General features: G+C 42.3%; 2 protein-coding genes and 1 long non-coding RNA gene across 4 annotated transcripts in view; 2 read left to right on the top strand and 1 right to left on the bottom strand.

Moving 5' to 3' along the window:
- The first annotated feature begins 380 nt into the window (after positions 1 to 380).
- LOC146568983 (uncharacterized) lies at positions 381 to 3946 on the top strand. Of its 2 annotated transcripts, XM_085285479.1 has the most exons (4): positions 381 to 761; positions 876 to 976; positions 1981 to 2110; positions 2538 to 3946. In XM_085285479.1, exons 2-4 carry the CDS (start codon positions 877 to 879, stop codon positions 2806 to 2808), a joined length of 501 nt encoding a protein of 166 aa, XP_085141605.1. In that variant the 5' UTR covers positions 381 to 761; position 876; the 3' UTR covers positions 2809 to 3946. The 2 variants fall into 2 exon arrangements, with proteins under 2 accessions (XP_085141605.1, XP_085141604.1); XM_085285478.1 differs by lacking the exon at positions 381 to 761 and having other exon boundaries at positions 771 to 976.
- Positions 3947 to 4298: 352 nt separating this feature from the next.
- The window catches only part of rnf213b (ring finger protein 213b), a 34296-nt gene continuing 15540 nt past the window's right edge, over positions 4299 to 23054 (top strand). Inside the window, exons 1-28 of the mRNA XM_085285426.1 lie at positions 4299 to 4354; positions 4897 to 5045; positions 5135 to 6015; positions 6093 to 6251; positions 7315 to 7484; positions 7589 to 7863; positions 7954 to 8198; positions 8516 to 8722; positions 8811 to 9024; positions 9120 to 9175; positions 9248 to 9404; positions 9490 to 9639; positions 9911 to 10009; positions 10153 to 10278; positions 11665 to 11833; positions 11929 to 12096; positions 12293 to 12442; positions 12538 to 13166; positions 14035 to 14194; positions 14301 to 14518; positions 14615 to 14758; positions 14858 to 15010; positions 15417 to 16683; positions 16771 to 16955; positions 17057 to 17209; positions 17817 to 21617; positions 21703 to 21839; positions 22879 to 22977. Coding sequence (XP_085141552.1) covers positions 4944 to 5045; positions 5135 to 6015; positions 6093 to 6251; positions 7315 to 7484; positions 7589 to 7863; positions 7954 to 8198; positions 8516 to 8722; positions 8811 to 9024; positions 9120 to 9175; positions 9248 to 9404; positions 9490 to 9639; positions 9911 to 10009; positions 10153 to 10278; positions 11665 to 11833; positions 11929 to 12096; positions 12293 to 12442; positions 12538 to 13166; positions 14035 to 14194; positions 14301 to 14518; positions 14615 to 14758; positions 14858 to 15010; positions 15417 to 16683; positions 16771 to 16955; positions 17057 to 17209; positions 17817 to 21617; positions 21703 to 21839; positions 22879 to 22977 — 10274 coding nt within the window. The 5' untranslated portion in view covers positions 4299 to 4354; positions 4897 to 4943. The remainder of the gene's footprint in view (positions 4355 to 4896; positions 5046 to 5134; positions 6016 to 6092; positions 6252 to 7314; positions 7485 to 7588; positions 7864 to 7953; positions 8199 to 8515; positions 8723 to 8810; positions 9025 to 9119; positions 9176 to 9247; positions 9405 to 9489; positions 9640 to 9910; positions 10010 to 10152; positions 10279 to 11664; positions 11834 to 11928; positions 12097 to 12292; positions 12443 to 12537; positions 13167 to 14034; positions 14195 to 14300; positions 14519 to 14614; positions 14759 to 14857; positions 15011 to 15416; positions 16684 to 16770; positions 16956 to 17056; positions 17210 to 17816; positions 21618 to 21702; positions 21840 to 22878; positions 22978 to 23054) is intronic.
- Positions 10824 to 22922, bottom strand: LOC146568985 (uncharacterized). The gene is made up of 3 exons (XR_014893687.1): positions 22790 to 22922; positions 14026 to 14342; positions 10824 to 12056 (listed from the first exon to the last, which is right to left on the bottom strand). It is a non-coding gene; the product is annotated as an uncharacterized LOC146568985 (long non-coding RNA).

Below are 23054 nucleotides of genomic sequence, written 5' to 3' on the forward strand. Positions count from 1 at the left end.
GCATGACTGGTGACTGCTGGAAAACCGTCAGTGAAGCCAGGCAGGAGAACTTCGCTGGGAGCCCCTCCTGAAGGCTGACCTGGGAAGATAGCCATGTCTTGCTCTATGGCACTCGTGAAGAATTAACATGAGTCTGCTGGCCTGTGGACAACAGCCTTTATAATTTAGTCTTACATTTGTTTTGTAGACGTTATTTTATAACTAGGTATCAACTGGTTTATTATTTCCACACATTAAAACATATTTATGTCACCATGAAGGCATCTCAGTGAATTCCCATGATATGAAGTGGTATGTTTACATGCAGATAAAATGCTGACTGTGTTTAATTGCCATGATTAGACCCTGTGGAGGCGGTCCGGGTCTGGCTGGTCTCCTGTGAGCTCACATGGACAGCAGATGAAGAGCAGGAATTTTTAGGTTGACCTTAAAACATCAAAGAGCTCCGCTGAAGCTCTCAAAGGACTGAGATCATATTCCAGCTTTTACATTTTTACATATGCTCCTCTCAACATTTTCTGCCTCATTAAATATTGTTTCTAAGCTTGAGGTTATGCAACCCTCTTTCTTCTGTTAGTTTGACCCCTCAAACTTAAGAGTTAACAGAGATAGAAAGCAGGTTTCCCTCCACTGTGAAATCCTGATATATGATGCTCCGGCTGATGGGAGTGAGGACTGAAGATCCTCCCTCTGCTTCAGATTAAAAAGCATCAGTTTTATCCAGATCTCTTTGTTTTACCTCTGCCAGACTGCCAGAACAGGTAGGATTCCTACACGTTAACTACTTCGACTGCTGTTTTCCTTCATGGCCTCACACTCGGTGACTGAGAGCTCTCAGGGGTTCATTTGTGTGTTGTTGGGCTTTTTTTCATCAGGATGAGAATCGCTGGAGTTCTGATCGTGTTGTCTGCAGCTCTGTGCATCGCTCAGAGACAGAAAACAAGCTGGAGACCGGAGTGGGATTACAGGAATGAAGGCAAGTTTAACAGCTCAGTGTTATCAGCTCGGCGTTACAGGGAGCTTTTTGAGAGGAAAACTCTACTGCTGGTTATATTTATATTTTCTTTCAGCAGAGCTTTAGCTCATTTTACTTTTTTGTTTGTTTTTGTTTTTTTAATCTGACTAAATAAATTTCAAATAAATAAATACATTTCTTAGATGTATAATGCTTAGAATAAATGTTACCAGAAGTGTTTTCAAATAATTATTCTTAGTTTTCTTCATTTAATGTTTGTCCTGGTAATACTGAGTGAATGTTAACAGATCTGAAGGTTTACACATCAAGAGGGTTTCCTGTTTTCTGTTTTGAAGTAATCTGCTGGAAGTTGTAAATGGTAAATCATCGATTCCAGTTTGTCAGCTATATTCAGCAGCTCGGGTGTTTTTCAACAGGATTTCAAGCATCTTTGTGATTCTGTGTGTTTTTAAGAAGAATCTCATCTACTTAACTAATGTTAAGGATTAGTTATCAAAAACCTTTCTATTCTGAAGAAGCAGTGAGTCAGACCTTTTAAGAAAAAAGAAATTCCTAGCACTGGAGCTCGTTCTCTTTTATTGTGGCTCAGATTCATTGGTTCTGTGAACTTAAACTTTATATGTTATTTTAAAAAAGAAGTGCTGTTGAAGAGAAAAGACCTTCCCTTGATGTTCATCTGCTTCCTTCATTTTCAAACATGTTTTATAATTCCTGGGAGAGCCGCGTCTCCACTAAAATCTACACCCATGGCAAGTTTTACACACCAGCCAGTTTATAGAGAAACTCATCCACAGTCTATGAAAACTATTATTAGTTGCAGCTCTGCACTGACTTCCCCACCACTCTCCCTCCCTCTTTTTTTTTTTACTTCTTTTACTTTTTTCTACAAGGTTACAATAATTCATGATACCTGTATGAATGAAGTCATGTACAGTTGTTGCTGATGTAATAATTCCAAAAGCAGAAAATAATAAAGTTTGTTTTCCTGGCTTGCTCACCTGCAGCAGAGAGAGTGAACACCAGAGGATGTGCCAACCTCACGCTGGTTTTAGACAACTGGAAATACGCCATCATGACGCAGGTCAAAGATCTGCTGCTGCATGACCACAACACTGTGCTGCCCGACTATGGCAGGTGAGGTTTTCTGTTTTAGGGCCTTTTCTAAGTCTCCTGCGGCACAGTTACATCAGTCTGGGTGTTCGGGCTTTGCGCGTCAGTCAAAATGTAAAGAATAACTGTAACATTAAAAGGTCAGCTTTAATTTGAGCAGGTTTGCACAGATATAGAAAGTATATCTTTCTATATCTGTATCTATTTTCTTCTAAATGTGACCACAATTATTTTTTTAAATTAACATTTGGTATTCAGTATGATTTCAAAGTAGCGACTGAGGCCATGAACTCATCAGGGCCTTCTTCTTACATGGACTAATGTACTTGGACACTGCTTTCCACAACCAAGAGGTGAAAGAGGAGAGACAAAAAGAGGGCGCAGAGAAGGAATATAAAACTGAAACTGTTGGAGAGGAAAAAAACACTTTAATTTCTTTGTGTTCTTTCAGGATCCAGCCTCTGTCAGAAGCTCTGGGAGATCTTTACAAAGAGTTCAACTCCCTGAAGGAGCGTCTCGCTGAGCTCACGACCAAGTTTGATGGAGTGGAGGCTTTCGTGGACGATGTGAGATTAGGGAGGAGCCCTGCACCACTCCGAGGTGAACCCCGACCCCCAGGGTCACTGCCAGGGGAGGCGGATGGTGCTGGAGGTCGGCCCAGTGGAAGGAGGAGCCGGGTCATAATTCGGAGAATCAAGAAACCTGCCGGCTCACAGGACTGAGGATACAGCATCATACTGTTAATGCCGGGCCGAGACGGGGTTACATGTTTGTCTTATATTTCACCTCACTGTGTTTTCTGGTGCAAATCACATTTATAACTTGGACTTGAGAAGGAGAGACTGTAACATAAACTTAATTTACACCTTAACGCTTGAGTTAACACACATGTTAATATAACAGCAAAGAAAGCCCACACTGAGTCCACACGAATCTGCACAAAAAAGTCTCAGATGTTGGACCAAAAGCACAAAAGTGAGAACATAAATAAAGTGCACTGTGTTGGCACTCTTTCTGTTTTGTTCAGTCCATAGTAATCACAACATGCTGCTTCTTATAGCATCTAACTAATTTTTAATAAATGGAAAATTACTATTTCCTCCAGAGGAGTTGTTATACTCTTCTTCACCAGCAGATGTCTCCCCAACATCACCGAGATCAAAACAGTGATTTAGTTGATTGAGAACTTGGTTTTCAATCAACTTCGATTTCGACATATTTGACTGAATACAAAATGGATTTAAACTTGTTGTGGTCAATAATATTAATATTAATAATAATAATAATGATGATGATAATAATGACATGGTTTTCTTATGGTCTTTCAAAATAAAAGCCTATTTGCTACAAGGATTGAGGATTTCTAACAATCTTCAATTAGTCAGCATCGGTGGTGTTTCAGTTTTGATTCTTCTTTACTTAGTTTTATCGGTGCGCATTATTGTTTGGATCACTTTTGTGTTTGTTTGTTTGTGCATTTTTTCTAGTTAATTGAGCCCAATAGCCTTAGTGCTACTTCACTTAACCCCTAACCAGGATTTTAATCAAGTTATCTACACATGCAGGAAGTTCACAGCTTCATTAAATAAAAGTTGTTATGAACAATACTTACCCATGGTTATTAATACCCATTCATCCATTCATTTTTTAAAAAGTGACGTCAGATACTATTAGTAGTAGTAGTAGTAGCAGCAGTATCCTTTAGTGAGAATAATGTGGATATATTACACATATTTGATGTGATTTTTGTCTTTTTCTTCAAAATAAACCTTGTGCTTTTGTCACGAAGTAGTTTTTTGTTTTTTGTTTTTTTACTATAGAATAAAACATAATAAAGATAGATGTAATTCACGGTAATAATGTCAGTGGCTGGGTTTCTTTGTTTTGGTACTGAAAGTGAAACTTCCGATCATCACCTGAACGCGGCATAAGTTTCTTCTTTGCAGAGAGTCACACAGAAACGAAACTGAAAAGGTTGCTTTCCGGTTTAGGGACTCTCAAGATTTTACCTACAGAAACAAGACGAAGGAATCTGTAAAGACTGCATTATCTAACCAACTACTGACCTAAACGGATTTTTATAAAACCGGGTAATATTTTACAAATACAAACGTATATGTTAGATCAATAATGGGGAGATGCGGGTAGGCTTGTGAGTCTGAACCTTTGGGGACGGTCCCTGTGTGTGGGCGGGTCCATCAGGAAGTTAAGTAAATGTTTGTCTGGCAGATTTTTAGTGTACGACTTGCGAAGCTAACATACAAACAGGTAAGCAAGAACATCATGAACTTTATGTATTTTTGTCTTTATTTAATAAATGTCACTTGGTTATTTCAGATCTTACGGTCATTCTTGTCCTTTTATCCAGTAATAACAAGCGTACTAGACTATTTTTATTGTATTCTTATTACCTTTAATGCCACAGTCGCTTCTCAGCCTGTTTTTGTGCATCTCTGGTACTTTTTGGTAGTTTTTACTCCTTTTATTAGACTTTATGACGCTATTTTGTCAAAATATGATGCTGTCATTTGCTGTTCTACTTCATTTTATCATAAATTAATTGTTATCATATTCATTTGTACTGCTGATAAGATGAGGCAACCTAATAGGGTGTTTTTATGACTATTGAGGAAGCCATTGCAGAGTGTGTGCCATGATATGCTGTGTGCAGTATTTTTAAGGTATTTCTGCTCTTATAAAGAAGATCAGTTGCACTAATTTTATTAACTGTAATGCAACAACCTTGACCTGAATAGTAAGCCTCACAGGGATTAAAAGCTGTAACTGTGCCTGTATTTTTATATTTAAAGACAGTTCCCTCAGAGCAGGGGCTCACCTGAGAAAGGTGTCTCTACAGATGGAGGAGGGGGGAGGACACCCCCACCGTGCCAGTGGGCAGCAGGTGCAAACCAAGGAAGCTGAGGATTCTGCAACCAAAAGACCACGGAAGACAAATACGGTAGAAATGCAGTCACAACAAACAGCTTTCAGGGGCCTGTTAGTGGTGTTTGAGCCGTCGTGAAATATATAAATTAATGTGTGTTCCAGGAACATGGAGCTGGAAAGCCCGGCAGGAACAGTCGAGAGAAGGAGAGGAGAAGAAGGAGAAATCGAAGAAGAAAAAATGCTAAAGGAGAGGCAGATGTCAAAAGTGAAAACATACAGAAGGATCAGAATAAGGCTATGGAGACTGAAAGCAGCCAAACTCAGGACAGCGAGTCTTTAAAAACACAGCCTGAGCTTCCCCAGACTGAAGACAACTTGCAAAAAGGGGAAAACAGCGGCGAACAACCACAGAAAGATCCTAAGATGGTGCAAGCTCAGACTCAAACAGGGAAGCTCAAAGGCCCAGATAAATTCACACAGACTCCAGTTGTTACACAGAAGAATCAGGAAACGCAGACAGACTTTCCTGTGCCAAAACAAGACGAGGGAAAGGGTGAAAAGATGGTGCAAGCTCAGACTCAAATAAGGAAGCTCAAAGGCCCAGATAAATTCACACAGACTGAAGTTGTTACTCAGAAGAATCAGGAAACACAGACAGACTTTCCTGTGCCGAAACAAGACGAGGGAAAGGGTGAAAAGACTCAAGCCGCCACAGAGAAAGCTGCTGAGGTGCAAGAAGATCAGAACAAGCACACACCTGGACCCAAGCTGCAAGGAGACAGCTCAGTTCAGACTCCATCAGAGCAAAATCCAGAAGGAGAATCATCATCATCATCAGAGCCAGCCAAGAAGCAAAGAAGCGAGAAGGAGTCAAAGCCTAAACAGGAGAATCCCTCTGCAGAAGGTTCAGGTGTTGCATCTCAAACTGAAGAAGGTGCCAAACAGAAGTCTTATGCTAAAGCTGCAGCTGAAGTGGGAGGGAGTGACAAACAGTCCACTGTGGCAGCCACTAACATGGCAGAAAAAACATCCCAAAGCACACGGTAAGACTGATTTTAACTGTTTATTTAAACTCTGGAGCTGAAGCTCATATTTAAACATTTATCTTTTTCACTCACAGTGATCGAGGCCCAGTGAGACCTCCACCCGGAGTTCCTATGTTCACCTTTCACCTCTACGCTGTGCTGGACAAAGCGTTTAGATTCAACCAAGAACACGACAGACTTCTGCTTCAAAATCAACAAGGGTATTTCCCGCCCCTTGTAATAACACATTTTGTGTAAGTATCTATGATGTATTACATGTTGTATTTTTTATTGTTCTTTATGTTAGATTTTAGGACAGTAACATACACAAGAGGTTAATAGCAAAGCTCCTATGGTTCCACAGTTTTTTCCTGCTGCTTAGGATGATAGTGTGATTCTATTTTGTGTTTGGCCTTTTTACTTTATACATCAAAGTTCCTGTACTAACATAGGTCCATAAAGAATTTCTTTCCTGGTTTGGTGTGGAAGGATTTCTGTGGTTTGATCAAACCCCCAATTAACCAATTTTTTTGAAAATATACATTGGGGCATTTTAGCCTCTTTCTGTTTCTTTGATATGACAATGGAGGAAAGCTGTGTGGTAGGGCACATAAAATCACAGAACGAGGTCAATGCATAGTGAGGTTCATAGTGGGCAGAGGTCTCCAGCTTTTTGCAGAGTTATTTGCTACAGACCTCCAAACTATGTGTGGCCTTTAGATTAGCTCAAGAACAGTGTGTAGAGAGCTTCACCAGCTGCACCCAAGCCTTACGTAACAAAACACAATGCAAAGCATCACATGCACTGATGAAGTGGGGAAAAATTAGATTGGCCCGGGGAGAGTCTGCAATCCAGCAGAATGCCTTTGGGCAGAGACTGCTAGGCCAGGCCTTCTTGTCCAACGTCACTGTCTGACTTCACAAATGCACTCCTGGAAGAATGGTCAAAAATTCCTGTAAACACTCCTAAACCTTGTGGAAAGCCTTCCCAGAAGAGTTCAAGCTGTTACAGCTGCAAAGGGTGGGCCGACATCCTTTTAAATCCTGTGGATTAACAATAGAATGCCAATCCAAGTACATATGTGAAGAAAGATGAGCAAATACTTATCAATGCAGTGTATTTGGAGAGTAGCTTGTGTAGATTGTCAAGCATTTGAATATAGCTGTTAATATATTTTATTTTATTATATTGTTTTTTCCTGCATTTCACCTGAATAAGTTCTTTTTTGCTCCAGAGGATGTTGTGTTTTTATCTAGATAGATACAAATTTGGCATGAATATCCCTTTCACTCAAATCTTCAATATTTTATCTTTAGTGGACTAAAGCAGGAAGGTTATCTGGTGGAAGCACGCCTCTCTGTTGAAGAAAGCAGCTTGCGAAGAGGCAGCTGTGTGACTTATTGGTATGGTGTAAAGCAACGAGTCAAAGAGATTTCAGGAACTGCCACAAGACATATTTACATTCCTTCAGACCCAAGTATTAAGGGTAAGACAAACACTGAGCTTGAGACTGCTATTATGTCATTTGTCCAATTCTGTTTCCTGGATTTCCACATAAACTGATCCCAAACCTGCCTGTGTTTTATACAGAGATGCATCTTTATGAAGGACTCATTAGCCGTTATGATGAAAAAGGTTTTCTTCACAAAATGTTTAGCTGGAAGAACACAAAGGGTGTGGAGATTTCAAATGCCTGGCAGTCCTCAGCTTCAACTCTGCTGAACAGAATCTTCCAGAAATGGACTCCGTCAGATAAACAGAGCACTGAGAGCTTGTGTCAAAGTTTGAGGTATTTTATAGAGAGCCTTGGTTCTGCTCACACTAGGATGGCATACCCAGACAATTCACATCCACCTCAGGTCCAGGTGTGTTCAGCAAAAGGACAAAAAAGTCAAAGTAGAAATTATCTACAGTAGCTTCTATAAACCACCATTAATACATGATTTTATTTTCAGGTGTCAGAGTTGATTTCAGAGAACTTGCTCCAGATCTTAAAAGGAGAGCCGAAGGAGAAGCTCCCGAGATCCTGCAGGGACACTAGTCCTCTCGTTCTGGGGCTTTCTGTTTTCATGGTTACCCAAAGTTGTAGCATTAACCTTGGAGTTAAAGGCTGGGCTGAGCTGTGTCTGCTGGTCTCACAGTCTGCACTGGACAACAAAAACCTGGATGGGTTGCAGAGTTGTTTCACAAACACACAACAGTAGGTTTTTACAATCTTTAAGAAAAGTAATTCTTGGCCTGGTTAGACAACAGTTTCTCACTGACAAACGTTTTGTTTGTTTGTTTAAGAAAAATCCATCTAATTGATGTGAAATAGATGTTGCTGTTTGCTACATTTTATGGACTAATAAAAAAGCAGCATAGCAATTCAAAGGCTTTAATTACTTTAAAAACGAAATTAAATTAAATGAAACTCCACTTCTAAGTTAAGTTAACCTTCATCTTTAAACATTATCTTGGTGATTGAGGTGTTGACATTTGAGCTTGTATCCTCACATGGTTCGGTTTCCCCCTCAGCACTGTGGTGGGTCTGATAAACCGCTGTGCCCAGTACATGGTGGCAGAGGTCGTCCTGCTCGTTCCTCTCCTCTTCAGACTCAGACAGCCTGGAGCTGATGCAATGAAACTGGGTCCCACTGTTGAAGAAGAGAACTGGTCTGGACTACAAAGCATCAGTTTCAGTAGATTCAGAGAGAATGTCAAGTTCTTTCCGGACAAAAGAAAGTGAGTCTGTCTCAAACCCATCGTAGCTTTCTTTATTTCCCTGAAGTGTCGATCAGATTTACTGAATTATTTCATTTTCCATCCACAGGAGGATGCTCTCTCTGATCCAGAAGCACTTATCACTGGCTACAGAGACGCCTCTGCTCCTGGTGAGCTGGTTATCTCTGGTTGCATTTGAGGACCTTCCTGAGTTTTCAGACGTGACAGGAGTATCTGCAGAACAGCTGATCCAGAGTCTGTTGTACAGACTGAGAAAATGTGGTGAAAGACCAGATTTAAAGAAAGAGGAAGAGAATTTAAAGGTGAAAAACCAACTAACTAATATAAACTTGTAATTTGACCTTGTTCCATCTTTAATACAGTCCTCTGTGATCACCTTTGTTCTTCCTACATGCAGCATGCTCAGAAGTGCTTTACCCACATCCTGCTGAAGGTAGACAGAGAGAAGGACAGGTAACGACACCTGAAATGTGCTTCATACATTCTGGTGTTGTGCTTTTTGTAACTTTAACTTTGTGTCTGCAGAATTATTGAAAGTGAAACCATCAAACATGCGTTCGCGAGCAGCATTGATGTTGCAAAGAACATCAATCGAATCGTCCCGTGGTACCAGGCCATCGTCCTGTCCTACCAGCTGGTGCTGAAGGTGGCAGAGATTTTGGAGGCTAAACTGAGAAAAGAGGTAAAACCCTTCATGTTATATGTCCCATAATGCCTCAGTGTGATCTGTTATCTTAAATTTGTTATCTTTGTTTTGTGTCTTCTAGTCCAAAGAAGATGAGTTTGAGACCTTAAAGCAGCAGCTTCTGAAGGACTTGTTTGCAACGCAGGACCGAATCAGAGAGAAGAGAGACGAACTGCTTCCAAACCCGCTCCTGACATCATCAAAATCACTCAGCTATCCAAAGGAAATCGAGGCATGTAGCAAACACAGCTGATAAAATCAAACTACGTTGCTAATAATGAATTTTAAATGTATTTTTTGTTGGTCAATAATTGCACATTCTAAAGACATTACTGAAATGTAAAAAAGGGATCCTCGATAATGTAACTATAAACTCTTTGCACTTATTTAAATGTAATCTGGGCTGATATTAGTAATTTATTCTGATTAGATAATCAGAGTTACCCATCAGCCCTGCCTCTAACCACTCAGTTCACCTCGTTTAATGCCTGTGATGTTATCAGATGTGGGACGCGCTGCTGAAGGTCGAGTGCTCTTCTGAGGAAGTTTCATCCCGCTGGAGGCAGAGCCTGGAAAAAGACCTGAGGAAGAGGGTGTCCAAGGTCAGGACCCGTGCACCGATCGGTGTCAGACCAACATTACTGGTCTCGTTTTAGAAACACCTGAGCTCTATTCTGTCAGACTGGTGTCGGTTCAGCATGCAGATGTTTTCCCTCTGAACTCACCCGAGCTGTTTTATTTACAGATAAGTGACGAGGACAAAGTCATGCTCTGCTGCCTCGAGTCGTCCCAGACTGCATTAAGTAAAAACCAAGTCATACAGGCCTGTTTGGACGAGCTGTGTCGCTCTGCGATCAAGGCAATCTGCCAGGTACACTGTGAATTAATAAATGAGTCAGAGCACAGTTTCAATATTCGCTTTTAAAACCTTTAAAGAGCACTTCCAAAGTTATAGACTTTTTTTTCTTTTATCAAACGCGTAGAGATTAAGATGCACTTTTAAGTGTTTTAAGTGAGGTAATGATCACCAGGGTCACAACGTAGAAAAGCAACCGTACTTTCACGGCCAAGTGACCCCTCGCTCTCTCCCACAGTCTGTGTCTCGAGCTTTCACTTGTCTTTTCCCTACATTACACTCAAAAACCTCAGAACAACAAATAATGTAACAGAGAGCTGGTTTAACAAATCAATCAGTTGATAGATATGATTTTAAACTTAACTTTTTATTCTATGGTGCCGAGCTAGGTCACTTGGCTTTTAGCAGGTCAAATGTGAGATTGAGCTTTTGTGTTTTTAATGATGATCTCTGAGCTACAAAACTGATTAATCTGAACGAGTTTTTGTGAGCTTCTCTCAGTTATTAGTTTTATATTTTAAATTCATTTTTATTTATTTTTCAGACTGGTTTAGCTGGTTTCTCGTTCATTTGTATTGTTACTTTATTACATATTAGTTTCACTATACATGTATAATACGATATAACATTTATACATTGTAACAGTAGTCAGGAAAAGATTTAAGGAGTTCGGAGCAGGAACTACGCACCCAAACTTCTCTCACAGTAGTGTAGACGTCCATGTCTGCAACACAGGCTCCTCAGACTAAGGGCCTGATTTACTGAGTACAAACTATTTAAGCTCAGTGACAGGGTTGTGTGTAAGAGAGAACGCAGAGATTTTTGCACCTGACTCTGTTGTTTATGCATTTCAGAGAGTTCCTCTATCAGGACACCAAAAATAGGGCAGGGAAATTTAAAAGAAAGGTGAAAATGACTTGCTGACATTACTGTTTACGACATGCAGTTTACTGCTAACGGCACCGATTTTTAATGCTGAAAAAAGCATGTTTTTTGCACTTGATATTGCCTATAACATTGCCTGTGAGCTTTATTTGGAGATCGTGCACACACTGCATTTTGCCCCATTTAGGAAATCTGGCCATTGCTGTCTTTGCAAATATGACCCTATTAAAAAAGACTAAAACTTAAGATACATATTTTTGGTTTAAGTTAACTAAAAGGTTCATTTTTGGTTATAATAAACTTTTCTCTCTCTCAAAATTTGTAATGTTTCTCCAGTAAAATTCTTTTTATGTGAATGTAAAATGTCAGCTTTGAATAAATGTGTGGCGTTTGGACTTTAACAAGACTCACTGGAAAATTCTCCCATTCACATTAACGTCAGTATTGATAATGTATGCTACACTGTATGTAGCATACATTATGAAGAAGGAGAGTAAACATGTGTTCTGTTTTTAGAGAAGGCAGGAGGGAGACCTGATGCGAAGTCTGACCTCTAAGGACAGATCAGCACTTCCTGCTGCTGTTGTGTCTGCTGTGGTGGTCGAGTCAGCTGCACGGTTCAGAGACAGCGTGGTGGTTCAGCTGCTCGACCCTCAGTCCGCCGTGAGCCATCTCCTGTTGAAGGGTACGTCATTTCTTTGCTCATTTACGTCTTCTTGAAATTTTTACTTGCTGCTGTTCGGGTTTCGTGATGGCTGCGGTGTTGCTGCTTTGGTCCAGGTGACTGGAAAGCGATCCAGGTGGACGACACCGCAGGGCAGGTGGTCCACAGCTGTGTGGAGGCCGTACACTCTCTGGTGGGGTCTCTGCTTCAAGGAGACGTGGCTCTGGGAGACCTGCAGACTTGCCTGAAACACCGGGAGCAGTTTAAAAAGCTTTTCCAGCAATGTGAGAACCATCAGAGTCTGCTATTCCTTCATTCTGTTTTTAATAATCTCACACATCCTGTCCTTTATATAAATGAGATATTCAGAAGATTTAAGTACAAGAGGGATGCAAAGTTAACTAATTTTCTCCGTTTGCCTCTTTAGCTCATGCTTGCAAACTGTCTTGATTAATATGAGCTGCATCGTGTTTTCCACAGACCAGTCAAACGCTAAATCTGAGAAGGTTGCTGTCAGTGCAGACGAGGTTTTAGCTCAGAGAGAGAAAGATCTGAACACGTTCGTGCAGAGGAAACAGCAGATTGAAGCTCTCATAAAGATGATAGCAAAGGTTACAGAAAGCATCACAGGTGAGTTGAATGTCGTTCATTTCATCATTTTAAATATTTTTGCTGTGTGGTGGTTTAATGGCTTCTTCACACTAACATGGTTCTTATGTCAATAGTTCCTGAGATGTTGGCCCTGGAGGAGCAGCACAATGCAGATCTCCACGCTGTGAGCCTGAACAAACTGATGCTTGTTCAGCCCTTTGATGCTGAAGGCAAATTAAAGAGTGCCGGCTCTCCACGCATCCTCTGGTATAAAACCAGTATGAATGTCTTAAAAATGGCCACAGAGATGCACAAACTGCGAGACAGCAACCTGATTCTGTCCTCGTGGGTCAAAGGAGCTGCATCTTTGGCAGCGAGATATTCCTTCCAAGCTCCTGTTTCAGTGAACCTAACACAGGTCTGCGACAACATCTGGAACCCCCTGCTCACCGAGTTTGTTGACCTCGCCGTGAGCATTGCAGAAGCAAATATCACTTTTAGGCAGCTCGATCAGGTTTTGCTTGAGTCTGGGGACCAGGGTGATGGGAAAATCATAAAAACAGAGCTGGATCTGATGTTGGAGATGTTTTCTGAGGCAGGAGGGTCCAAACCTGAGGTCAACTGGATGAAGATGAGACTCAATCAGATCCAGAAGTATAGACAACTCCACGAGGCGGCGGCTGCAGCCAGCGCCGTGCTGAAGATTGCAGGAAAAATGGGGCTTTCTGGAAACTTCACTGAGATCGAAGCACTCAGTCAACTGGTAATACTTTATGAATATTACTATTTACTTAAAGGATGTTCTCAAAGTCTCGTTGACGTGGTGACCAAAACTGAAGACGTTTAATAGATTTGTGTAGGAAAAAAAATATACGCTACATTTTCCAGAATTTGTTTTTAACAGTTTCTAATGTTGTAACCTGGAGTTTCAGTCAGGCATCAGCCTGGAGGGACTCTCGGCGTGTTTTTTGGCTCATTCTCCTGCTGAAAAAACAAATGTATTTCCCTCTGAGCTTGAACTAGATGAGACTGTGTGTCTCTGCAGGAACAGTGGCAGTAGCAAAACCCCCAGACATCATCACAGCTCCTCCTGCACATGTGCAGATGCCATTTGTTCACCTTCTCTGTGTCATGGCAGTTTTCTTTTTCTTTTTTATCTCAAGAAGGCGGGGCCTCACGTAGCACTTTCATCGCACAGGCCTGCTGATACAGTCTCCTCCCAAGAGCTTTTACTTATATCTATTTGCTGCTTGATCTTTGAAAAGCAGAGAGAACATTTCTGGACCTACTGACCTTCATGTATTAATGTAATTACTGTATTTAAGCTCACTGAGCAGATCTTGCCACAATGTGCATGTTTACAGTAGCTGAGTCACGCTTCTTTATTTATCTTCTGCACAACTGAACTGAAGTTCTTAAAACCATCAAGGAGCAACTTCACGTGCTAAATGTGTGCAAAGCTCTCCTCATAGTTTTGGTGTCTTCAGCTATCTTGACTCCTACTGTAAAAATAAATACTAAAACAAGTGATATTTGTTGGATAAAACATAAGTTACACAGAAGCCCAAACATTTATATTGATATTAACTAAATAATGTTTCATTCTATGACGATATTCGTACCTTCCACAGGAAGAGGACAGCTTTAAGCGCAGGGCTCTGAGCTCTCTGAGTGACGACCTGTTTCGTGCCAGACAGCAACTCTCCAAGGTCACCAAGCAGCACACTGCCTGTCTGGAAGAGTTTCTAGCGAGCCAAACTCTTGTCACCTGGGTCAAAGAGAACCTTAAAAGTAAGGTGATCTCATGAAAAACACAAAGCGTCCCTTTTTTGGTTATAAATAATCTTGTGGCCTTGCAGAAGATGCCTCCATCCTCACTTTGTTCTCCCGTCAACAGACATGAGCGATGTGAAGGTTTACGTGGATCTGGCTTCCATATCTGCTGGAGAGAACGACACAGAGATCGATCAGGTGGCCTGCTTCCATGATGCAGTGATGGGCTATGCCCCTCTGCTCTACTCCCTCTCCCCTCAAGCTGGCTTTAATGAATTCATGAGGTGTGCTCGGCAGGTGTGGGACACCCAAAGTAGAGATGAGAAGCTCCCTGACAAACTGGTAAAAACTGGTATTTACATCATCTCTCTTATTTTTACGCCTACATCCTGGCTGATGTTGCAAAGCAGCTATAAGAGTGTTTGGTTTGGTTTTCAGAGTGAGTCTACCCGCTTACTGAGCTGGCTAAAAGCACTGAAGGAGACTCACGGCTCTGTCGAGCAGTCCTCCCTCTCCTTGGCTTCCTCTATTAATGCTAATGGAGTTTATCACATAAACTGGTCTGATAAAAACACACAGAGGGTGAGTGCACAGTGTTCCTTTGACAAACAGAATATGGGGCTTACAAACTGAAGTGATTTTCAAATTCTTATTAGTCAGTTTTTTCCGATTCCTTTTCAGAGATGTCTTCAAAACATGGTGAAGGTCACAGTGAGAAGCAGCAGAGAGGAGAAGAGCTACAAGCTTGAAGATCTGCTCGAGCTACAAAACAAACTCATGCTCATGTCATCCAAAGGGGAGCACGGCAGAGAGCAAGTCAACAGGTTCACAGAGGTCAGCGGCTTTTAAACGGTTAAATTATGACTCTTCTTAGCAAAGGAAACTCAGTGGAAGGTTCTCAGCTTCTTTATTGTGTTTCATCTTATTTGTCAGACTTGTGTACCTGTTGTGTCCTCGAATTAAAGCTTTGACTCCACCACTTTTACAGCTGAGATAATAGGATGCAGGAGATCTCAAAAGTATTCAAGAAAAAAAGCAGACCCTTTTAATGTACTCTTGGTTAGCATGACGATAAGTCATCATATCTGACACCATCACTAGTTTTTTGTGCAATAAATGCAGTTCTGTCCACTGACACTAGAACCTAAGCTAAAGAGAGTTAAACATTTTAGCTGTAGACCCGGTGTCTGTGGTTTAGGATAGTATTAACTGCAAAACTCCTGCTGCCATGTCCTCGTAGGTTTTTGAGGGAGTTCAGAGACTGGGCACCATCCTTCTTCAGATGCAAACATCTGGGAACATGCTCTTCAGAGACTGGCACGCTGAGGTCGAGTGCTGCCAACAACAGCAGCAGCCATGCATCAGAGTCACCTTCTTGTCCCTGAAAGGTAAACAGATGACATACTACGGTGAGGTGACAGCGCAGCTGCAAAGCCTTGCGCAGTCCATGGATACATGCCAGAAGGAATGGCGTTCCTTCATCAGCAGCATGCGCTCCCGCTTTGGCTTGCTGAACCACTACACCTCGGAGCAGATGGTTTATTTGTGCCACTGGATACACAAAGTGTGTCAACGCCAGGCGTCTGTTCCTCAGCAGTTATGGCACTTACTGTTTCCCATAAAACCTGAGTGCACGCCAAATGATGTCAGACACGCCTACAGTAATGCAGCAAGAATGAGCTCGAACGCTGATGAGTTAGAAGATGTTTCATCTGATGACGACGACATGTATTACGAACCTTCAGAAGATGTGATGCCAGCACAACAGGCTGAAGTGGACATGAAAGAGGCTTCTGACTTGATGGAGTTTTCTTCGGATGATGAAGAAGATGAAGAGGACAGTCTTGAGAATCTCTGGCAGCAATTCAAAAAAGACATGAGTCTTTACCTGAGTGAGTCGCTGGATATCTTGACACTAGCCAACTTCCTCTCATGCCTCTCTGAGATGAACCAGCAGCACACGATCAGAAACCTTCTATCAGTTCTCCAGGAAGGAAAGCCCAATCTCATTCTGTGCCCCATTGCAGAGGTTTTTACCACCACCCTCTCTTTTTACATGGAGAGTCCAGAGCAGCCTATGCCGTCTGTTGATGAGGTTCTAGTCTGCAGAGAGGAAACCACAGAAGAGGAGGTGGAGATCTTTCTGCGCCGTGCTCTGAGTCAAGGCTCCAGACAAAACTGCCAGAAGATATACTCTCTGGTGAATCCAGGGCTGCTGGGATATGATGTCAGTGTAGCTTTAGGGGAGATCTTCGACAGTCTTGAGAGAAGTGCCGGCCCGTATTATCGTCTGGTCATAGTGAGTCCGGTTGTGCACCAGCACAGATACGTGCCCTCTTTCTTCAGCAATGATAAAGTGCAGGCTGGTGTGGGTATAACAGCCGACACTGCCAGGAAATATCTACATCACCACTTCACAGAAAACACGCTTCAGCAAAACCCCGTCACACTGGTTTCTCCAGACAAGCTCTCAGTCTGGATCGTGTCATCTGAGCGCCCTGCAGTCGGTAAGGACAACCCCTCCTTGCACTAAAATCCATTAAAAATGCAGTTCAGTTACAATATTTAAATGTTGGCATCTTTTCTTTTCTTAGGGAAATCACTTTACATTGATCGTTTGTTTGAGAAGTTCCAGCAGATATCTCCCAGAGCAAAACATATCAGCCTCAAGCTGATTGAGCCAAGCGTTGACGTAGACTCACTGATTAGGAGTCTGTCAGAGAAACTGGAACCTTTGAGAGAGCAAGATCCCGTCATTCTGCACATTGACACTGCTGGAGTAAGTATGCCAGCATTTACAGCTGCAGGCCGTTTGTTCTGCTGTTGCTTGTGCTTGACTTTGACAGTCTATCTTGTTTTTTCACTTTGGACACCTCTCAGGTTCGTTCAGGTTTGGAGGAGCTCTTGTTCCACCTGTTAGTTCTGGGTTGTTTGAACGACAGCCATGGCATGCTGTGGAGAAGAAATGTGGCTCACTTAATCACAGTTGAGGTCCTGAAAACATATGCATTCCCCCCAAATCATCAACAAGAGGTAATGAGCTTTTTAGACCCTCATTGAATAGAACTTCAGAACTCGTCACACGTCACATTTCATGTCTTTAAGAAAAACTCATCTTTTTAACTAGATTTTTTTTATAAATGGATTTAACTTTGAATGCTAAAATATTTTAGATGGTAAAGAACTCATACAAAACCATCATGTGTAAAAGATTGATATTGCCTGTTGGTTAGTGAAGTTGTGAAACCTCATGATGAGTCTTTTTGTTGTCACAAGTGAGTGGTGAATCTTACCACAGGACTCTGATTTTGACGGTTATTTAGACTTTTATATAGCTGGATGCTTTGCAACCGGAGGAGTTGCAACAGTAATGTGGTAGTGTAACAAATTACTTTCCCTACCAAGTAATTAAGTGCTATATTGCATTACTTTAAATAAAAGTAACAAGTAATGTGCAATACATTTTTTTTTGAGTAACAACTCCAACATTGTCTTTGAGTCTAGTATATTTTAATTCAGTGCCCTAAATCTGCAAGCTTATTATATCTGTAAACTTTTAAAAGGTTCAAATAAATCATTTGCCATTTGTGAATCTCCTGTTGATTGAATTTTTTCTTTAATGTTTGATTTTTTCATGCAGACGAAGCTTGGACTTCTTGATGTTTTGCCCACCATTCGTTGTAAGCCTCCAAGAGAAGTGATGCAGTTATTGGCCAATCGAAGGTCATTAAGAGTTAAGACCTTTGATCCACTGATGGATGGTGAGGAGTTTTGCAGTGAGGGAATTCAAAGACCCTATCAGTACTTAAGGCGTTACAAGGAGAAACAGGATCTGGATCATTTTAACTACCAGGAGGGTTCCAGAATGGGGGATCCCAGTGACTGTCTCAATCTCTTCCTGTCCTACTGTGGAATGCAAGATCCATCCTGGGGTGAGCTGAAGAACTTCTCCTGGTTCCTCAATGTGCAACTGAAAGACTGTGAGAACTCAATTTTCTGCGATCGAGAATTCCTTGCTGACCAGCTTCCTGGTTTCAAAGGGTTCATCGTAAAGTTCATGATTCTAATGGCAAGAGATTTTGCCTCGCCATCTCTGGACATGTCCGATGAGAGTCCCATGCCACTCATGGAGAACAGTCAGGAAGAGGAACTTCTGGCCCGTCTGACAATTCGTAAGCGCTGGGAAAATGAGTCTCATCCATACATTTTCTTCAATGCGGACCACATGTCAATGTCTTTCCTCGGCTTTAATGTACAAAGTTATAGGCAAAACACACTCATTGCAGTTGATCCTCGCAGCAATGCAGTCCTGATACACGATGTGATGTCACAAGAGCTTTTTCAAGGTTTGCAGCAGCAGAGGATATCTCTCACTGAGGACTTTGATCAGTTACCCCGGGCAGACAAAATCAAAAGGATTTCTTGCGTTGTTGGAGCAAAGAAAGGAATTGCAGACAAGCGATTTGATCCAGACCCTACCTATGAGCTCACTGCTGACAATGTGATGAAGATGTTGGCCATACACATGAGATTCCGATGTGAAATTCCTGTTGTCATCATGGGTGAGACTGGCTGTGGAAAAACCAGATTGGTTCGTTTCCTTTGTACTTTACAAAGGGAGGGAAGATCAGTCGAGAACATGGTACTTGTTAAGGTGCATGGTGGAACCACTGCAGAAATGATCTACAGGAAGGTGAAGGAGGCCGAGGCACTTGCTCACCAGAACCGTGTGAAGCACAATCTAGACACCATTTTATTCTTTGATGAAGCCAACACCACAGAGGCCATTTTTGCCATCAAGGAAATCCTGTGTGACCGAACAGTGAGAGGACAACCTTTGAAGGCTGACAGCGGTTTAAAAGTAATAGCTGCCTGCAATCCTTACAGGAAGCACTCACCTGAAATGGTGGAACGCTTGGAACGTGCTGGATTGGGATACCGAGTGAAGGCTGATGAAACAGAAGACCGCCTTGGCAAAGTCCCTCTAAGGCAGCTGGTCTACAGAGTTCACCCTCTGCCTCCTAGCATGGCTTCTTTGGTGTGGGATTTTGGTCAGCTGAGTGATTCAACTGAGCTTTCCTATATCCAACAGATTGTCCAGAAGAAAGTTGCTGACCATCATTTGCCACTATCATGCAAGAACATCATTTCAAATGTGTTAGCAGCCTCCCAGAAATACATGAGAAGTCGTAAAAACGAGTGCAGCTTTGTGAGTCTCAGAGATGTGGAGAGGTCCATGAAAGTGCTAATTTGGTTTTACCAGCACAGCAATGTCCTTTTCAGCAACTGCACCCGTCTCAGTGAGGATGATAAAACACTAAAGTGCCTGATTCTTGCAGTTGGAGTCTGCTACTACCCATCTCTGGTGAACAAAGAGGAGTACCTGGATAACATTTGCAGGTACTTCCCGGATTGTTACCGCTCTTCAGATGCACTGCAGACAGAGATTTCTTCCTGTCAAGACTTCTTCCTTCAGAACATACAAACCAGGGAGACTATAGCCAAAAATGTTGCACTTAAAGAGAATGTGTTTCTCATGGTGGTTTGTATTGAGCTCAGGATCCCACTCTTTCTGGTTGGCAAGCCAGGCAGCTCCAAGTCACTTGCAAAAACTGTGGTTGCTGATGCCATGCAGGGACAGAATTCCCACTGCAAGCTATTCAAGAATCTCAAGCAAGTTCATATGGTCTCCTTCCAGTGCAGCCCTCACTCAAGTCCAGAGGGCATCATAGGAACATTCAGGAACTGTGCTCGCTTCCAGAAGGATAAAAACATGGACGAGTATGTGTCAGTGGTAGTGCTTGATGAGATAGGACTAGCAGAAGATTCTCCTCAGATGCCACTGAAAACCCTTCATCCTCTCTTGGAGGATGGTTGCATCGACAATGACAAGCCAGATCCACACATGAAGGTCGGCTTTGTTGGCATCTCCAACTGGGCTCTGGATCCAGCCAAGATGAACAGAGGGATATTTGTTTCCAGATGGGATCCAAGTGAGGATGAACTTGTTGAAACTGCCAAAGGCATTTGTTCATCCTCCAACCCAATTCTCCTGAAAATCAAACACCTCTTCCCAGCTTTGGCAAAGGCCTTTCTGAGCATCTGTAAGGAGACCTCCAAGAATCAGTTCTTTGGCCTGAGGGATTATTACAGCCTTGTCAAAATGCTCTTTGCTGCAGTCAAAACTACACAGCATGAGCCGGATGGTGAGCAGATGGTAGAGGCCATCTTACGTAACTTCAGTGGACAGCCAGAAGGTTTTGACCCTGTCATATTTTTCCAAGAGATTCTCCAAGACCTTAAAGAAATTCCAAGACCAAGCACCCTGCAAATGGTAAAAAAGAATCTTGATCATGGCACCACTGAGGAGAGCCGGTACCTCCTTTTACTGACCACCAACAATGCAGCTCTCCATATCCTTCAGCAACAAGTGTTTGCCAAAGGAGACTATCCACAGCCAGAAATCATTTTTGGTTCAGGATTCCCAAAGGACCAGGAATATGCCCAAATCTGCCGTAATGTGAACCGAGTGAAAACATGCATGGAGACTGGACGTACTGTCATCCTCCTCAACATGCAGAATCTCTATGAAAGCCTCTACGATGCCTTGAACCAGTACTATGTTTACCTCAGTAAGCAGCAGTACGTTGATCTGGGTCTTGGCTCCCATAGGGTCAAATGTCGTGTTCATACAAACTTCAGACTGGTGGTAGTGGAGGACCAGAAGAAGGTGTATGAGCACTTTCCAGTGCCCCTTATCAACAGGCTGGAAAAACACAGAGTGGATAGGAGCACCGATCTGGAGCTGTGGCAGCACACAGTTCTTGACAAACTGAGAGAGTGGGTGAAGGAGTTCTCCGGCGAGGCGTCAGAAGATTTCAAACAATCTGACATTTTTATTGGCTTCCATGGTGATGCCTGTGCCAGCGCTCTGTTGCAAGCCCTGGAAAGGAGAGCACTAAGAGTGGAAGACACTCAAGAAGCACAAGGCACTCAAGAAGGACCGCAGCAACAGGGAGAACAAAACAAAACACTTGAGACAAGCACACAGAAAGATGTAATTCAGCTGGAAGATGATCAGGTGGGTGATGCAATGGAAACAGATCAAGAAACTGAGACATGTGAAAAGAATGATGATGACTCCATTGAGGTATGTAATGAAAACAAAGTGATGCCAGAAAGTGAAGCGATGATGGACGCAGAAAGTGATTTTGAGTCTGCAAGACAAAATGAGGAGGACGAAGTCTTGGATTTAGCCAAAGGTCTCTTGTTAAACTGTGCCACTCCTGATGCCGTGGTGAGGCTCAAGTATTCAGATTTAGCAAAGCAAGAAATAGACAAACTCCAGAGATTGTACTTCCAGCAACAGCATCACCACTCACTTCGGGATTTTCTGGAAGATTGCTTGAAGGTGTATCAGGAGTCCAGCAAGTTTCTGGAGGTAAGGCGCAAAACAAACCTCTAGTTTGTTCTTCATATTCCTTACAGTCTGTTTACTGCACTGTGTGCTTTGTGGTTCTGCATAGGTTACTACATTCTCCAGCTTGTTAACCAAATCAGATGTCAAGGTTGTAGCCCACGCTCTAGGACTGCACACAGACAGGATCCTACTACTGTCGCTCCACCAGTTCGACACTGAAGTCTCTTTCTGCAATAAAATACGGTAACGATTTTTCAAATAAAGCAGGATTTACAGCGTTTTAACGAGTTATTTTTCAATGAGATCTTTGTGCAAAATAAAGCTGCTCTCCCATGAGTCTCGACCTGCCACTGATCTTCAATCATTTTGGACCACAGTTGGTATTCCTTGTGTTACTCTGCAGTATTGGAATAGTAACACGTGCACCAATTCTCCACCTGCCGCAGGGTCTGATTGGAACTGTCCTTCAGCTTGTCTCGAGTCCAAAACAAGGACTACAGTCCAGGAGTTTGTTTCTGGGATATCCTCTCTGGGGAAACACATAAATGATATAAACAACCACCACAAACAGTGCCTGGCCAGCGAGCCAGCTGGTAGAGAAATTGGACACTCACAGGAAGTCGCTGCTAACCAGCTTATCCCTTGTAAATTCTATATCTTTCTACTGTCTGACTTGCTGCCCAGATAACCGTTGTGGTGCTTGTTGACATCATTGTTCTTCTCTGGAGATCTAATGCGAGCTGATGGGCTGGTCGAAAGATTTTAGTCGAAACCTTTCGAGTTTTCTTCTTACTGTTATTCCCCTCCATGAGCTCTACTAGCAATGCTCCTCGTTTTTTCTTTTTTTAAGATCAAGGAGGATTGTGCAGCAATCACAGATGTTATTGTAAATGGATGTGCAGTTGTTGTTAAAATATCTGATCAGCCTGCCAAAGTAAAGTCTACATGTGTAAAACATTAAAAATGTCAGATATTGATTAAATCCAGGCTGCCATAGGGCGAGAGGCGGGGTGCTGAACCTGGACAGGTTGCCAATCTCTCACAGAGCTAAAGTGAAACCCAAGTTATTATTGTAATTGAAAAAAAAAAACCCAGTGTAATTTCAAGTTTTAGTTGATGATGGCAGAGTTTCAATGTTGCAGTGTCTAAACACAGACAGTGATGCAGAAATGAGCAAGTTTGGCTGTGCTTACCGGTTTAGTTCAGAGTAGCATTTTCTTTGCAGCGGTATCAGAGACGCTGATACGGATTAATCTTGCTCCTGCTCATCTGTCTGTATTAGGGGTTTCCTTCAAAACGCTGGCCACTCTCTTCATATTCTGCTAATCCAAATGGACCTCGAGGAATCCCGCTGCAGCAGCGAGCTCATTGCATCAGCAAAGTAGGTCTTAACCTCAAACTCGTGAACAGATCTGATTTAAAGCAGGGTCGGTGAGAAACGGGACATTGAAGGCATTT

The sequence above is a fragment of the Mchenga conophoros genome, linkage group LG8 (genome assembly GCF_057382185.1).
Source record: "Mchenga conophoros isolate Kocher_MC1m ecotype Shallow Benthic linkage group LG8, M_conophoros_male_GT1.1, whole genome shotgun sequence".
Taxonomy (NCBI): Eukaryota; Metazoa; Chordata; class Actinopteri; order Cichliformes; family Cichlidae; genus Mchenga; species Mchenga conophoros.

Bases quoted from the DNA above. Each gene is read 5' to 3' on its own strand.
- LOC146568983 (XM_085285479.1), top strand. From the start codon at position 877: ATGAGAATCGCTGGAGTTCTGATCGTGTTGTCTGCAGCTCTGTGCATC. The intron at 977-1,980 runs GCAAGTTTAACA...GCTCACCTGCAG, and splicing joins GTGGGATTACAGGAATGAAG to CAGAGAGAGTGAACACCAGA. The intron at 2,111-2,537 runs GTGAGGTTTTCT...GTGTTCTTTCAG, and splicing joins GTGCTGCCCGACTATGGCAG to GATCCAGCCTCTGTCAGAAG.